The sequence below is a fragment of the Hirsutella rhossiliensis genome (assembly GCF_020360975.1).
Source record: "Hirsutella rhossiliensis strain HR02 chromosome Unknown scaffold00013, whole genome shotgun sequence".
Classification (NCBI taxonomy): Eukaryota; Fungi; Ascomycota; class Sordariomycetes; order Hypocreales; family Ophiocordycipitaceae; genus Hirsutella; species Hirsutella rhossiliensis.
In genome coordinates, this window is record NW_025408679.1 from 1,546,210 (window position 1) to 1,562,314 (window position 16,105).

General features: G+C 54.6%; 2 protein-coding genes across 2 annotated transcripts; both read left to right on the top strand.

Annotated features, from left to right (window-relative positions):
• Window positions 1-4,280: 4,280 nt before the first annotated feature.
• Window positions 4,281-4,958, top strand: HRG_09692 (uncharacterized protein; the record flags this gene model as incomplete). Its single annotated transcript, XM_044868163.1, has 1 exon — window positions 4,281-4,958. The coding sequence occupies one exon, from the start codon at window positions 4,281-4,283 to the stop codon at window positions 4,956-4,958; it is 678 nt and encodes a 225-aa protein (XP_044716744.1).
• Window positions 4,959-6,200: 1,242 nt separating this feature from the next.
• Window positions 6,201-9,275, top strand: HRG_09693 (endonuclease-reverse transcriptase domain-containing protein; the record flags this gene model as incomplete). Its single annotated transcript, XM_044868164.1, has 6 exons — window positions 6,201-6,396; window positions 6,472-7,208; window positions 7,420-8,270; window positions 8,421-8,579; window positions 8,766-8,877; window positions 8,949-9,275. The coding sequence occupies 6 exons, from the start codon at window positions 6,201-6,203 to the stop codon at window positions 9,273-9,275; spliced, it is 2,382 nt and encodes a 793-aa protein (XP_044716745.1).
• Window positions 9,276-16,105: the final 6,830 nt, after the last annotated feature.

Genomic DNA, 16,105 nt, shown 5'->3' on the forward strand with positions numbered 1-16,105 from the left:
AGAGATTGGTAAAGGAAATTTTTGCCCTTGGCAGGCATCTTGGCGTTCTGCCAGTTCAAATTCTGCCAAAGGGGGGATCTCTGCCGTGTGATTCTGCCGGTGGGGATTCTGTCAATTCTGCCAGCGGGGTTCTGCCGGGGTCGATTCTGCCAGTCGAGATTCTGCCAGAGGGTTCTGCCGGGGTCGATTCTGCCGTGGAGATTCTGCTATGTGAGGATTTCGTATCGAGATCAGGCTGAGTAATGTTCTCCAAGGCAAGGTTTGATTGAAGATGCAGAATACGTCGGTTCTAGATACAAGACGTAGCGCAAGGAAGCAAGAGAAAGACATAATGTGTCTTCATCGCGCGAAGGACAAGTAGCAACGTCACGTGATGGATGGGGTTTCTGCCAATTCCGCCAGCGGGGTTCTGCTGTGGCGATTCTGCCGCTCGAGATTCTGCCAGTGGGGAGCCCTCCAGCGGGATTCTGCCGCGGGACTCTGCCAGTGGGTCGTTCCCAACAAGGAATTGCAGCGAGCCGTAGCTGTCGCAATAGAAGTGCGGTACAACGGCCAGAAGTTGACTTGGCTAGGTACTGCCCTTGCAGCAATACGAAAATAATGCTTGTGCGCTGAAGTGCACAGGCTCTACGCAATGGCGTCTTGCAACCAACATCTTACGCGCTCGACTGGCATCAAAGGGGCCTACATAGGGATTTGCTTACCGGTATGTCAAAGTGGCGTTATCTGGTGACATTGAGAGCACGGTAAAAGGGGCTTCACAATTGGATAAACAACGATGCATGCATCTATTTAGCTATGAGACATCAGGGCGGTATGTATAGGTAGTGATACCTCCCTTGGGCCCTTAATTGAGAATGATCCTGACACAAATGAGGTCCTGCTACGTAAGGTTAATCGATACCCTCCCTTAGTCCGTTCTGCAAAGAGATGACTTTCCTCAAAAGGTATGAGCGTGGGCCCTTTTTGTGTCCCCCTTGAGGGGCTCTCTTGAGGTCCCTTATTAACACTTTGTGCGGCTTACGCCGACCGCGCCGCCGTGTTGTCTGGTCCTAAACTCCCCTGGTCAGCCATTACGTGCAGCTGCGGACATGTAATTCTTCCCGAAACGGCGAGCAAAAGGCAACTTTTGACCTGGGCCAGTTGAGCACACGCAGCGATTCAACGTCCATATGCATTTTGTGGCCGTTGTCGCATTGTTTGTTCTTGGCGACGCGAGTGCCTCCAACAAGGGGTGAAATGTAAGTCGCCACTGCTCCACAACAGACGAAAGAGCTTAAACTGGAAAGACTATATTGAACGCTTGCGCTTCTGGCCGCCGTCTGTAGGGGCTCAATAACGATCCGTTCCCATAGTAGCCTTCTGGAGAGCTAGTGGACGTGAGGCCTGCTCTTTTCTCAGGGCCCCTTTGGACTTGCATCAGCATCCAACCGGCCACATCAGTGAACTGCGCGTCGAGGACTGGACGACGCGGCGGCGCGAGGGGGCCCGAGGTGGCGTCGACAAGTTGTCCACGCCCCGACCCATGCAGCAGCGGCCGGGCATGTCCACAATGCTTCTTTGTTCAGTGAGACCCGAATGCACAGGCCGCAGCGATGGACTGCAGCGCCGACCAAGGCTGAAATGCACGTCGCCACGGCTCTACAACAGAACGACGGAGCTTGAACTGGCAGGAGAATATTGGACAATCGCGGCTTCGGGCCGTCGTCTGCTTGGGCCACTAATGATCCGTTCCCAGGGTAGCTTCCTGAAGAACTAGATGTGAGCTTGTTGTTCTCTCGGGCGGTCGCACCTACTGGACCTCACGCGGGTCCTAGCCGTGCGTGTACGCTGGAAGAAGTCGACGTTCTGAAGCTCCTTATTGTGTTTCCTTGTTCAGATGCTGTCTGTCGCTCTGCATGCGTATGGTGTCACTCTGTTCGGAAACAGCTGCCCAATTTCACCGCCCATCTTCCCCAACGCCTCCAGCGTGCTCTGGAGCATCCCCTTCCCCGTCTCGCCATCTGCTTCGCATATTTCTCTCCTCGTCCGCTCGTTCGAGATTGATTTCGGTTGTTGATGTTCGCGTCGCTCGAGTCACTGATCTCTTCGCCGTCTTTGCCGTTTCATTTTCCGGCGAACGGAGCGTGTCTTGGGCCCTTCCTCTCGGCGTTACTCCACGCGTCGAACGCCTCGATGGTGAATGGCTGTCCGCCCCCACCCGTCTTGCGCCGCGCAGGGCTCCCCATGACTCTGGATGCGCCTAAGTCAACCCAACACAAGGTTCAAAGCTGATGGCGCGAAATACGCGAGACTCCTGCATCAATTTGACCCCTTTGCTGAGGTAAGTACCTCCACTGCGCACCTCACTGTCTGCGCGGCTCTCGAGAGGGCACCTAAACTTCCAAGTAGCCCGTACGACGCGTCGCGACTTGGACTCGACAATTAACCGCCCCTCCACTGACGACGGCTTGTCGCACAGGAAACTCTTTCTTGCTTGCTCACGGAAAGACCCCTCTTTTCATCTTTGTTCGCTCAGAAAACCGGCCGACGACAAGACGAAAGCCAACGCGCAGGCTCCCCCCCCGACATCCCACCTCGAGCATTCCACGATCGGGCCAAATTTCCTTGGCAGCCCAAGGGTCGGAAAAGACCAAGCGAGCACGAATGCGCGCGCCTTATCCCCCTGTCATTTGACTGAAGCACGAACGCGGCTGTTGGCGGAGCCTCCGGACCGGGATGCGCTGACGGAGGAGTGGACAGTCCAAGAGGTCATTCTCGAGTCACTACAAGGGGAGACTTTTGATGGAGCCGAACAGGGGCGCCAGGAAGCGAGGCGCGATATTGTCAGGTTGAAGGCGCTCCTCGAACAGCAGCCGAGACCTGCTCAGTACCCGAACAGGGACTCAAGCTGCAAGACGTGAGTCCCCTTCCTTGGCTTGGCCTGCTTTCTTCGTCTTCTCTTCTATCTCTTTGTCCACCGCCGCGCCTCCTTCGTAGAATTCGCCATGGAGACAAGAACAGCTTTCGCGCATCGTCCTGTTGAGACCTGGTTCTGGGCATCTCTCGCTGACTCACTGAGGACAGACGGCCGCGACAATGCGCAAGCCCAGAGTCGCCACTTTCTGCCCGCCTCGCCAACAACGCCGACGGGTAAGCTCCTCTCTCTTGAGTCTTCCCTCCCTCGCCAAACTTCGGCTTTCCCCTTCTTATCGCGCGACTTGACCGCATTGGCGCTCGCCCAGCTACAGGACGCAGCGCGGAACGAGTTCGCTCCGCCGGTAGTGTGGGTCCCGGCAGGCAGTCGGCACCGGTTCCGACGACGTTGCCATGGGGGTCGGGGCCGCGCCGCTATGGGGCCTGATGCGCACCGCCCGGAGCGAGCACCCGGATCTGCGCCTGCGTCTGATCGACCTGGGCGAGAGGCAAGGGGGCCCTCAATGCCCTCGCCCTTGCTTTGATGCTACCTGCCGAACCCGAATGCGCCGTACGGCAGGGGCAGGTGCTTGTCCCCCGGATGCAGCCTCACGTCCCGTCCAAGCCCCGGCTGACAGAGGAGCGACTCCTCCACCGTGAGGGCGGGGTGCTCATAACGGGCGGGACAGGAGGTATCGGCCGGCGCGTAGCCAAGTGGCTGGCGCGCACCCACGGCATCCGCGACCTGGTGTTGACCTCGCGCCCGGGCATGGCGGCTCCGGGTGCAGAAACACTCGTGGGTGAGCTTGCGCAACTCGGCGCCAAAGCCTCCTTGGTTTCCAGTGGAATGGCCGACGTCGACAGCATCAAGGCCGTCATGTTACTATTCAGCGACTTTCGTCCCCTGCGCGGAGTGATCCACGCCGCCGGCGCACTGGACGATGGTGTCCTTTCGGCCCTGACGCCGCAGCGATGCGATATGACCTTTGCGCCGAAGGTATACGGAGCCTGGCATCTGCACCAACTGACCCGCGACATCGACCTGGATTTCTTCGTCATGTTCTCCTCCGTCTCCGGCATCATGGGCACCGCGGGCCAGGGCAACTACGCTGCCGCTAACACCTTTCTCGACGCGCTCGCATATTTACGTCGCGCCGAGAATCGGCCTGCCACCGCTGTTGCATGGGGTCTTTGGGTCGGGGAGGGCATGGCGGCAAATCTCCAATCCGGCCTCGACCCACTCTCGTCGCACGACGGCCTGGAGCTCCCTAGTCACGATGGGGGGGTGGTTGACCTAAAAAAAAAGCTACCCGTGCCACGCCCCACTTATTTTCGCGTTCGTTCCTCACCAGCTCCAAAAACTCGCGCTCTGGCGAAAAAGAACAATGCCGCGGAAGAGCAAGAACAGCACCAAGCGCAACTCGAACCAATTCGAGTTGCTCGATGACGAGGAAGACGGTACGAACGACAATGTGGCCTGTAGCATCGTGGCCAATTCGACAAGCGCGGCCGACGCGACAAGGACCAGCGCCCGCGGTCGCCCTCTGAAACCGACGCTGCAATTCGACCCTGAACCGCGCCCATCACGAAAGAAATCCGCCGTCCCGAAAGCGAAACCGACGAATGCCGACCCCAATTCCAACGAGGATTCATTGGCGCGAATCGAAGCTCTCCTGAAACGCGTCGAGGAGCGGGCCGAAAGGGCGGAGAAACGCGTCGAGTCTCTGGAAGAGTTCATCCGAAACGAGCTCTTCCCACGCGTCGCTAGCCCTCCGGAGTCCGCCACCCAAGTGCCCCTCATCAGCAACAGCAACAGCCCCTGCCACTTTCGCCACCACCCTCTGGTCCCAGGGCCACTGCCTGGCATTGGCTTGGACGTGAGTCGGGTCCTAGACAGCGACATAAAGGAAGGCAACGCCGGCACTATTCGTCGGCGCGCGAACGCTGCCCTCGAGAAGTTGGGTGTGACCTGTCTGGGCGTCAATTCTAAGGAAAAGGGCGTTTTCGGCTTCTCTTTCGAGAGACGGACGTCGATAAAGTACGGCAGAACGACACCTGGATAAAGACACACTTCGACAAGGGAACGCTATATGGGGAACAGTGGTACCCTCTACGGGTTGATAGAGCCCATCGTGGGGTTGCGACGGATGATATCGGATGCGCCGTGTTTGAGCGGATGAACGGGGTGAAAGTGCACAAGATGCGATGGCTCGGGACAGCGTCTGTCGACAAGGAATACCGCTCTCTGGTGGTACACCTGGATAAGAAAGAGGAGGTGGACAGGTTGCTTGCACAACGAACGGTTGAGATGGCGAATGGCGAGTGTGCATACACGCGACCATTTGTTCAGGACTTCAACCAGCGAGATGCTACCGTTGCCACCTCTACGGACACTTGCATTATCGCTGCAAGGCGCCAGCTCCGATCTGTGGACAGTGCGCCCAACCGGGCCATTCTGCGTCGACTTGCACCTCGGACGTTTTTAAGTGTGCAGCGTGCGGTGGAAAAGGAGCACACAAGGCTACAGATCCTGGGTGCCCGGTATATCGCCGGGAACTCGCCAGTTACGACCGTCGCCCTACTAACATACATCCTCTGTCTTAACCTTTTCTTTTCAGCACAAACCTCTACCTATACCTGTGGTTGCCCCACAGCTGGTAGGTTAGCTACACCGGACGGCTAAAGGCAGGTGGACTCTTCGTCAAATGCGGCGGAGGAGAGTGGTCTGTACCTCATCAGACAGGCTCCAGAATTGGAAAGGGACAGGTCAAGTGAGCAAGAGACGGATTGAAGGATGTAAGAGAAATTCAGGGATTAGATCGGGACGAATTCCTTGGGCTCGGAACCGAGTATTGGACAGCTCTAGATTAGGCTTAGCGAGTCTGACGCAGTGCCTCTGACTATCGTCAATGGCGGAATATAATAAATAAATAAAAAAAAATAAGCTGGTTCGAGTCCTGGCAGGAACTCGACGCTCCTCGACGTTCTACTATAGTTCTTCATATTTCTTTACTCTGGGGTAGGTGTGGCTCTTGATTGCCATCATGGCAGAGCCTGAAGTGGCGCCTCCGGCCGACGTGGGGGCGGGGCTGGATCCAACTAGCCCGTCGCCATTGACGCGTCCGACGCGAGGGATGACGCCCAGCGCACGAGTGCAGGATACGTTACGATCGCTGGAAAATGCGACCGCGAGAGCTCCCAAGCGTGTCTCGACCCGAACCACACGAGTCATATCGGTGGGCAACGAAAGCGAAAGAGGCGACGAGGTGAAGTCACGCAGCAATGTGGAGACCGCCAAATCGACGATGCAAAGGGTTCTAGAGATGCTGGCGAAGATGGGAAGTGAGATGGTGGAGCTGAAACATCGAGTATCCGAGCAAAGCGACACGATCAGGAAGCTGAGCGCCACGGTTTACAAGCAAAGCACCACCATTCAGGGACAGGAAGATCTGATCAGAGGCTTGGAAGCCCAGGTCCAGGAATCCAAGGAAGAGTTTCGACGTAAGAGCGAAGAGCACGACAAGCAAATGAAACAGGAGCACCGGGATCTTAAGAGAGAATTGGTCGGAGTGAAAGAGCAACTAGATCAGCTGATGCAAAAGCTGGATGTATCGGGCGAGGTGGCTTTGCCAAGCGGCCCTCGAGCAACGTTTGCGGACGTCGCGCGCGCCCTGCCAAACAGCGCGCCCTCCAGTACACGCAGCATACCTGGTCCAACCAAACAGCAGACAGCCAACGATTCTGTCCATTGTACCATTGACACGTCTCGTGTAAGTGAGCTGAACAGGAACAAAGCGCAAATCGGGCAGATACGACAGGCCATCGAGGTTGAGATGAGAGCGAAGAACGGACATGAGACCTGGAGGTGCGCAGCAGTTGTGAGAGAATCCCGGAACGCCGACCGAGTCAAGATCGTCTGCAGAGATGAAGCCGAGCTTCAGCTGGTCAAAGAGGCGGCGCAGAAGACAGCCGTGGAGGGAGCGCGAGTCATGAGAGACCAGCTGTATCCGGTCCGGGTCGACAACGCCAACCGGACAGCAATCCTCGACACGGAGGACAATATCCTGCCCGGAGCGATCGAAGCCTTGAGTGCCGAAAACAGAGTGACCATTGGCAAGATTTCCTGGCTGAGCAAACGAGAGTCTGGTAAAGCCTACGGATCCATGGTAGTATACGTCACCAAGAAAAGCGATGCAGAAAGGCTTCTGGACGGTGACTACTTTGACCTAGCGGGAGAGTCGGCCACCACTTATAAGTTCGAGCCAAGAACGGGACCGATCCAATGCTTCAATTGCCAGGAGATCGGTCACAAAGCATATTCATGCAAGAAGCAGCGGACATGCGGCAAGTGCGCAAACGCTGGGCATCACCACCGAGAGTGCACAGCGATTGAGCCAAAATGCGTCCCGTGCGGCGGACCGCATGAGTCGGTTAGCTGGAAGTGCAGGATGAGGAACCCGAGCAGCGATGCTTGAGTCCCTCCGCATCCTACAGCTGAATGCACACAAGAGTGATGTGGTGCAGCAGAGTCTGATGAACGACGAAGACCTGAAGGATTTTGTCGCACTGGCTATATCTGAGCCACATGCGCGCAATATCGACGGAAAGGTGGTGACGAGTCCTATGGGACACCATAACTGGACAAAGATGATTCCGACGTGTGTTCGTGACGCCCTATGGCCGATCCGCAGCATGCTCTGGATCCGAAGTGACCTTGAGGCGGAGCAAGTGCCTGTGCCGTCGGCCGATCTCACAGCAGCGGTACTCCGACTCGAGGGAAGGGAGGTGATGGTAGTGTCAGTGTATGTGCAAGGAAAGAACGACGAGGCGCTGACGAACGCGATGGAACTGTTGCGCGACGTGATCGATCGCTTCCGCAATGGGACAGGGAGACGTACCGATGTGGTTTTGGCGGGGGACTTCAACTGCCACGATATTCTCTGGGGCGGAGATGAAGTGTCAGCGAGCAGACAAGGGGAGGGCCAGCCCATCATTGACCTGATGGACGACTATGGTCTCTGCAGCCTTCTCCCGAGAGGGACGAAAACGTGGCAGAGGTCGGACGAGGAGAGCACCATCGACTTGGTGCTGGTATCGGCAGAACTGGCGGACGAGGTGACATCCTGCCTGATTCACCCGACAGAGCACGGATCGGACCATAGAGCGATCCAGACGACCTTTGACATACGAGTACCGGAACGGACCTTTCCGCAGCGCCTGATGCTCAAGAACGCGCCGTGGATCGCCATCGCAACAAGGGTCGAGGACGAGCTTCGGCCTCTCCCGTGGACTGTGGGGGTGCAGACGCAGGCGGATCAGCTCATGCGGGTGGTCACCAAGGTGCTTCATGATCTGACACCTCGGGTCGCTCCGAAGTCGGTTCCACTCGTTGCAATCGCGTTGAGTGAGCAACTTTGGAGAGATCAGGTTGTAGTGGCTGCCTTGATCTAGCAAGGCAAAGCTTGCTTTGGACCACCGGCCGTCCTGTCGCAACTGGTAAGGTATCCAGTTTTCACCGCTTTCAGACAGGAGCCGGTGCGGTCCCTAATCCTCGTTCTGCTGATCTCGCTGATCCTGCTTGACCCTGCGCACCCCATTTGCGCCCGTGGCTGGGTCGTCATGACGGGCCGTGGTGTGCCTGCTCTCACCACATCGTTTGCAATCCGGTTCGGTGCAATTTGGTCGTATGTGACCTGGCCTGCCACATTTAAAGCACGTAGGGGGTTTCTCCTTCCCTGTCGGCGCATTGTCCCTACCAGAAGTGTCTGTTGGTCTTGACTCTCCAACGGTCCGGTCGGTATGGTGTTCCCTTTCGTGGAAATCGTCATCGTACTCATGACCCTTTTCTACCAAGTCGTTCCACGACTTAGGGTAGTTCTGAGACCGGAAAAGATCCTTGATATCCTTATTGCAACAAAACAAGAACATCTCGATGCGCAGCCAGTCTGGGACGCTGTGAGGGAACTCGCTCTCGATCGCTCGGTACTGTCGGAAGAAATTCCGGAATGACTGATTGGGCTTTTGCTTGAGCTTCGTCAGACTTGTGTACGCAGTCCGGGTACGACCTCGAGGTCCGAATTCGAGACAATCAAAGGAGATCGCGCGCCCGACGGAGAGAGTATGTCCAGGAGCTCGAACAGCGACTCAGAGTATACGAGCTCCAGGGCATCGAGGTTTCGACCGAGATTCAGATGGCCGCGAGGAGAGCAGCCGAGGAGAACAAGCGGCTACGGGAGCTTCTCAACAGGCATGGCTTTAGTGACAGCCATGTTGCCCATTTCTTGCAGTCGGGGACTTTCGTGCCACTTGATGCCATCAAGGCCATCCTTTTCGCGCGGGCGACCCTGGGGCCGCCGTCCAGTCACTGGAACAGCTTCTGATGCCCAACCGAGCCCACCATATGAGAGCAGAGTGACAGATTATGGCAAGATCGGTGAAGAGTCAGTCGTGGTTCGTCACTATCCCAGTACAGTCTCCAATGTCTGGAGTGGCGCAAGCGGATAGCCGTGCAGTGAATGCGCCTCAGATGTCGCCCACCATGGGCTTGACCGTCAGAGCCGTCACCTCGCAGTCAATACCTGTGATCAACGCTCCCCACGCCGACAGCCATGGCGATACGAGTCCCAAGGGTGCGACAGTCCGGTCAATAGGCATGGACGCCGTGCTAGGGAAGCCCAGTAGCAGAGGAAGGAGCCTGTGCGGTGCCAATGGCAATTGATCGCGGTGCATTGATCCCTTCCCAGTCAACTTGCTGTGTGATCAGGTCGCCCAGCCACAAAGTACTAGGGGAAGAGCTTCAACTATGGAAGCTGGCAAAACTCAGAGCGGCTCGTTCGAGCCCACGCCTCAGTCAATGATGCAAGTCTTGAGTGAGATGATGGCCCTGCTGCAGGCCTTACACGCAGACAGAGACCTAGACCGCGACGAAGTACGCCCCCAAATCCGAAACCTTCAAGCCGCAGTTGCGACCCCCACTCCGAGTCCTTCGAACGCCCCGACCACGATCGAGACCCCCAAGGATCAGAGACCACCTGATCAAGCACCGACGAAGAAGAAACCACCCTGCTGGCCCCTAAACAATTTTATGGAACGCGCAGGAAGTTCCGCGCCTGGCAGCTCGAGATGACAAGCAAGTTGCGAGTCGATAGTTCCGCCATTGGATCGCCCTCCGACCAATTCGCCTATATATACGCGAGGCTTGGCCAGACGCCCCAGTCGATTTCAGTAGCCTTCTTCGAGAACGGCGGCTCCAACCGTCCAACGGACAATTCGAACCAACCCGGTTTATGGAATACCTACCTTGTGGGCTGCTACGGCGACCCAAACGCAGAACAACGAGCCCTCACACAGGCTCGAGACACCGAGGCAGAGCCAGAAGGAGAGCTTCGCCACTTTCCTGCCAAGTTTGAGAGAGAGCTTGCGGACAGTGGAGGGGCCACCTGGTCGGACTCCGTACGGATCAACACCCTCAAGAGAGTCATTAACCAAGAACTCCGCACGCATTTCACCGGACAGCTTACCTTATTTTGCACACGCAGACTGTGAAGGAGTGAATGAAAATGATCTATTGATGATGTCTTCGAGCTACAGAAAGGAGTGCAATGCTAGGTCTTATGTACCGTAGACATAGCCGATAGAGTCGTTGTGCCCATAGAACCTTCTAGAGACAGCTGGTCTCCTCCAACACTCCCCCGTAGCCAGACATGGGTAGATGACTGAATAGTCCGAAGCTCAAGGTTCTTCACTTACAAAGTAGACACTCGGAGGGGACATAAGTCCAAGTTGACGAACGAAGGCAGCATGGCGTTCTTGAGTGAGAGGCTTGGTCAATCCGTCAGCAGTCATATTTTGTATAGAGACATGTTGAATGTCAAATTCTCGACTTGTGCGATCAATAATCCATTTGTAACGAGTGTCAATGTGTCTTGTTCGTGCCGTTCATTGGGTTGAGTACCGTGAGCTGTGCATTGCGCGAGTCTGTGAATATGATGACCGGCTTGCTAGATCGAATCCCAAGGTTCCGAATGATGCGATTGATCCACAGAAAAGCTTGTCCAGTCGGTGTGAGGTTCATGAATTCCGCTTCCGTTGTCGACAGTGCAACAATTGTCTGTCTGCTGGATTTCCAGAGAATTGGACAACCGGCCAAAAGGACTATATAGCCGGCAGTCGAGTGGCGTGTCGGTATTCGGTCGGCGAATGCTGCATCGGCAAAGGCAAGTAGTGGAAGGTTGGTCATAGAACACTTTCCGCCTAGGCAGAGAGACAGAGTTGTAGTACCAATAAGATACCTAAAAAGATGCTTCAGAAGCTGTTTATGCTGATTAGATGGTCCAGCATTGGCTTCGCAGAGACGATTCGTCGTGTACGTGATATCGGGTCTCGTTCCGGTTGAAAGGAAGTTCAGTGAGCCCGTCTGCTTGATGTACGACTTTTGAGAGGTCTCATCTGGCTCCCAAGTAGCAGGAAGCTCAAATCCTCGCGGCCAAGGGATTGTCGCTGCATTCTATGTCCGGAATCCATATTTCGAAATGACTTTCTCGGCAAAATTCTTCTGAGAGAGATATACACGCCTGTTTGGTCTGTCTCTGATGACTGTAAAGCCGAGAAAGTCTTTCACCTCTCCAAGGTCCTTAAGTTCGAAAAAGCAAGCATGAGTTGATAGGTTGCTGCCAGAAGCATTGGAGCCTTAGGCGTGCCGCGGGAAGGTGTCTCCGATCGGACGACAGCCACGTTGTTGATCCAGTCAGTCATTGCCATTTCAGTCTTGGAATCTTTGTGTATGATGCAGTCTTTGAATCCATCGCGAATGGCACCGCCAGCCCTTAGCTGTTCCGAGCTGAGGAGATTGATCGGGGCGTTAGGACAATAGACCGACCGGCCGAGATTCATCTCAGTCACCAGCCCGTCTGATCGTTTGGCTCGTAAGTGAACCGTGCCTACTGCCTTGGCGACTAAATCCCCCCGTTAGCCGACGTGAACGTATATCGATCCGCGCCCGGGCAGTGCACGGATCAGAGACCACAGGGGGCAGCCAAAGTGGCCCGAGGCCGTTAGAGCAAGATTGGGACTAGGATGGTGAATTGCGAGTGTTTAGTGGAGAGGCCGGCGATCGGCCGCGCTGCGCCGTAGTAGTGTGAGGCGGGCACTAACGGCAGGTTGCTGTGACGTGTTGCTTCGCATTGCGTCAGGTTTCGTCGCCTTGCAACAATTTCACGTACAGTACATAGCTTGCTCCATGGCACAGGTTTAACGCGTTTAGATTGCTTGAAAAGCTTTGAAACGAGGTGGCTGGAGCTAGGCCAAGCTCATCAAACAAACGTTCCCCTGTATCTCACTATTATTAGCCCCGACCATCCCAGCAGCGGTCGCCGCAAAACCACTCCTTCTGCCAGATTGCGTTAGCCTGCGCTACCCTTTCATTGCAGCTTCGGACAGCTGAAAGCAGTCCGTCGCAATGCCATTGGATAAGTGGAATGGCCGGTATAAGTATGTTGTTAGACAGATCTTGAAAATGCGCGAGATCTGAGCGGATTTTGCCCACTGCACGGGTCATAAAGATGACATGGTCGCGGGAGGCGCAGTCCAGCGGAATCCTCACAGTTTCCTCTAGTGCCGGGCGCAGCTCCGAGTGAGCGGGTTCGACAATGCGCCGTCGGCGAGTAGTGAGACATGAGTTGTCTTTCTTCAGCCAACGCGATAGGCGTCTTCGCAGGTGTAACTTTCTCATGATACAGTGGACTTTTGTGGTGTATGATCGCCCATGTAGCATATTGTACAAGCAGATAACCTGTATTGTAAGTAATCGTTGCGCTCGAACAAACGACCTTGTGGGAGAGCCACACGCGGGTACAATAGCTCTGATATGTACATAAAGTAATGCTGCCATCGCGCCCATGTTTAGATTGGCCAGCAGCATTTCCGTGTAATGCACTAGTCAGAAATGTGACATGCCACTTATTGTCTCCATAGTGGCTGCAAACTCAGCGATTCAGCCAGAATTTGCCTATTTGCCATAGGTTCGTTATGGCGGCACCAGACCGCAAGTCTGACTACCTGAAAATATAGCTCCAATGGGCAAACTAAGCCACGAAATGAATCGTCAGCCGCCTTTGGCTTCATCTCACCCATACAGATCTCACTACAGTACTATGCAGCATGTGATTCTACTTGAATGCACAGGTTTGTCTCGTCGCCAACTACGACGGATGACCCATATATGGATACGGGATGCACGTCGATAACAGACGACGAGTGTATATGGGCAAGTCCACAGTACTGGATATTGGCCTTAGTCTGGCTTCGTCTGTACGGCTAGCAATGACTGGATGCTGGAAGTCATCATCTCGTGGAATGCAATCAATCCAGCCGTGTACTTGGTCTAAAAGTGCAAGAGTTTCCTCCGAGACAGCGGTCTATACGCGGTACAAGTATTAAAGCTTGGTAGACCTCAGTACAGATTTCTCGCCTCATCAAGCAAAATGCAACATCGAAGGCAGTTTGACTCCACCCATTCGCAGCGTCAAGAAGACGAAGCTCAGTACAGGCGCCTTTTGGCGAAATACGCCGATATCCTAGAAAAAGACAACGCCGGCTCGAAAAGCCAATGGCTCATACCTACGCTTCTGTCTTGGACATTTTTCACGAGGACCATATCCTTGTCTCATATCTACACGTATAGTCATGGGTTCCTAAGGATGGCGGGCAAATTGATGAGACCTGCCGCAAAGCTCGCTAAAAGCATGCCGGCACTGTCATGCGCCGTCCTCTTTGGTGTAGTTTCCGCCGTTAGTCTAACATGGTGCTGGTGGTACCTAAGGCGTAACTGCGTCTGGATACTTTATCGTCTACTATTGTACGCAAGCCGTCCTGATTGATAATGCGCCTGCTAATAAACAAACCAGTCCCTTGCTATTAAACGCTGTTATTGCATTGATCCCAATGAGTCTCCCCGCAATCGACGACGCTCCCTGGATAAAGACTTTGTTGCTTGCGTTCCTAATTGCAGGATTGTCTCTATTTGCGGGTCAGTCCTACAAGTCTGCATGGCGCCGCTGATCGCCCAGTTGGGCGGGCACCAAGAGCAAGAGTGGAACAGCGAATGAACCTTGACAATCATTTCCATAATATTTTGTTGACATTTAATCCGCCAAATAATATGTGCTACTGCTCGATTTATAACAGTACCTTGATTAGAATCAATATTTGAAAGGAATTGCTCAATACACGTTAAAACATCGCGTGGCCATAGCGTGGTTCCAGTTACCTCTTTGACTACTACGATGTACCCTCAAGGCATGGAGAGTGTTCGTGCTCTTGTGTTCGCCATCGTTATCTGGCACCGGGTGCATTTTGCAGCACGCAACAAGGCACTGCATGGATTTGCTCTAGTGGGTGGCGAGCGATTAGGTTGGCTGGGCCCCAGGCGCACAATTGATGGCTGCGCAATGGGCCACTTTACTCAGTGTTGATAGTTTCTCATAGCCCAGCTGCCCGTCTAAGCCGGGAAGGGAGAGGACTTCATTGCTAGCTGCAAGCAGTCTCGGGGCTTGGCAAAGATGGTGACAGTAGATGACTGATATGTGAGCACCCGTACCTGCGTGTGTGTCTTCTGTAGCGGTAAGCGGTCCTAGGCGTTGATGCTTTATCCAGGCGACACAACGAAGTGAACTATTCTGGTGCCTCTGGTGCCAAACTGGCGCTTCCCCCATTAATCTGCAGGATTGGCTCTTCCGGCACTCCAAGCCTTACGAGCTCATAAATACCCGCCTCGCTTTACATCCGTGAAGTGTGTACCTTCGTACCCAACAACAAACCGTGCAGTCTGGCTCCCACTCTGTGACGCGCCGCGGAGAGGAGGGGGTCATTGCGCAGTACCGGGTCTTAAAATGGGGTTGGCAGGTAATTCTGCGCATTTAAATGATGGTGGCGGGTAATCCTGTTCATGAAAATAGAGATGATGTTCGTGGAATGCGTTCAAGCCCGACCTCTGCCTTGGCCTGCATCGCGTGCAGATGTCGTAGATGGTGACTGTCTGGACAAAGACACGACTGAGCCAGTGTAGCCAGCGGAGCGGAGGATGACACCGCGTATAGTACGTTTTGACGCGTGATCGGTTACATCTTTCACAAACGAAGCATATTTCCCGCATGGAAGGCATGTTAAAGTGGTGGTCGGTCCGGCGCTCAGCAATCACCCAGGTTGTTTTCGGTTCTATCGCTAGCACGACGGGTTTATACGATATGCGGTGGATAAAAGGAGCGGCCAGCGGCCACTTCGGGCCACTCGTGCTTACTCCTCCGCACTGGTAGTGCCCGAGTTGGAACACCCGTACTGTTGTTACCTTTGATTAGTTGAGAATCTTCGGACGAGGTATGCGAAAAAAACATAGAGGGAAAGTGCTCACAGCTTGATGTCCTGTTCTTGCAATAAATGCACCCTGCCTTTATATTTGATACAGTACTGTATCGCTATCTAGAAACCAGCTACGAATGCTTAGAGTTCAGTTGTGTTTGTAGCCAAGAGCTGACTACCTGCCGACTTAGATGGGACGCTCCTGTCCGCACGCCGCACCACCCACCTAGCTACCCTCCGTTCGTTGGCCGCAAAGGGTGAAATCACCCGGAGGTTAGAGGATGGAAGTTGCCATGGTGATTTTGTCAGTCGCTTCTACACCTTCAAACGACATGAGCGAGGCAGTTGCATGTAATACCATTTTGCCCCGGTGAGGCCGTGGCCTCTGGGATACCAATGAATAAGGCTGCTGATGGCAAAATTGGATTTTCTGGTGCCCGTGCAGCATCATATCTCCTTGTTAAGTTCTGTAGACTAGCCAGGTCATCCATTGCTCGATGTGTCGCTAGTGTTTCTTGGACATGCCCTTTCTGCACCGAACCCGTAACCCTTGGAGGTCCAGGCTTTGCTTCTACTACTATAGCGCCATATATTTTAGGCCGTCCGGAGCCGATTGGCCCTTTTCGGACTCTCATATCCCATGCCGTTTTGCGGCTGCGGACATGTTGACACCTGTCCGAGGCCTCATTAATGGCCAGAAAGGGGCACTACAGGCTTTGCCTACAACATGCAGAAGAGTAAGCTTGCCTCACAGGTACGTGCACTTCAGGGCAGCCATCTACTGCCCTGCAGTAATTACCCTGAAGATGAGTGTGGAGTCAGCATTTCATACATCGTCTTGCGACCATTCTGGCCA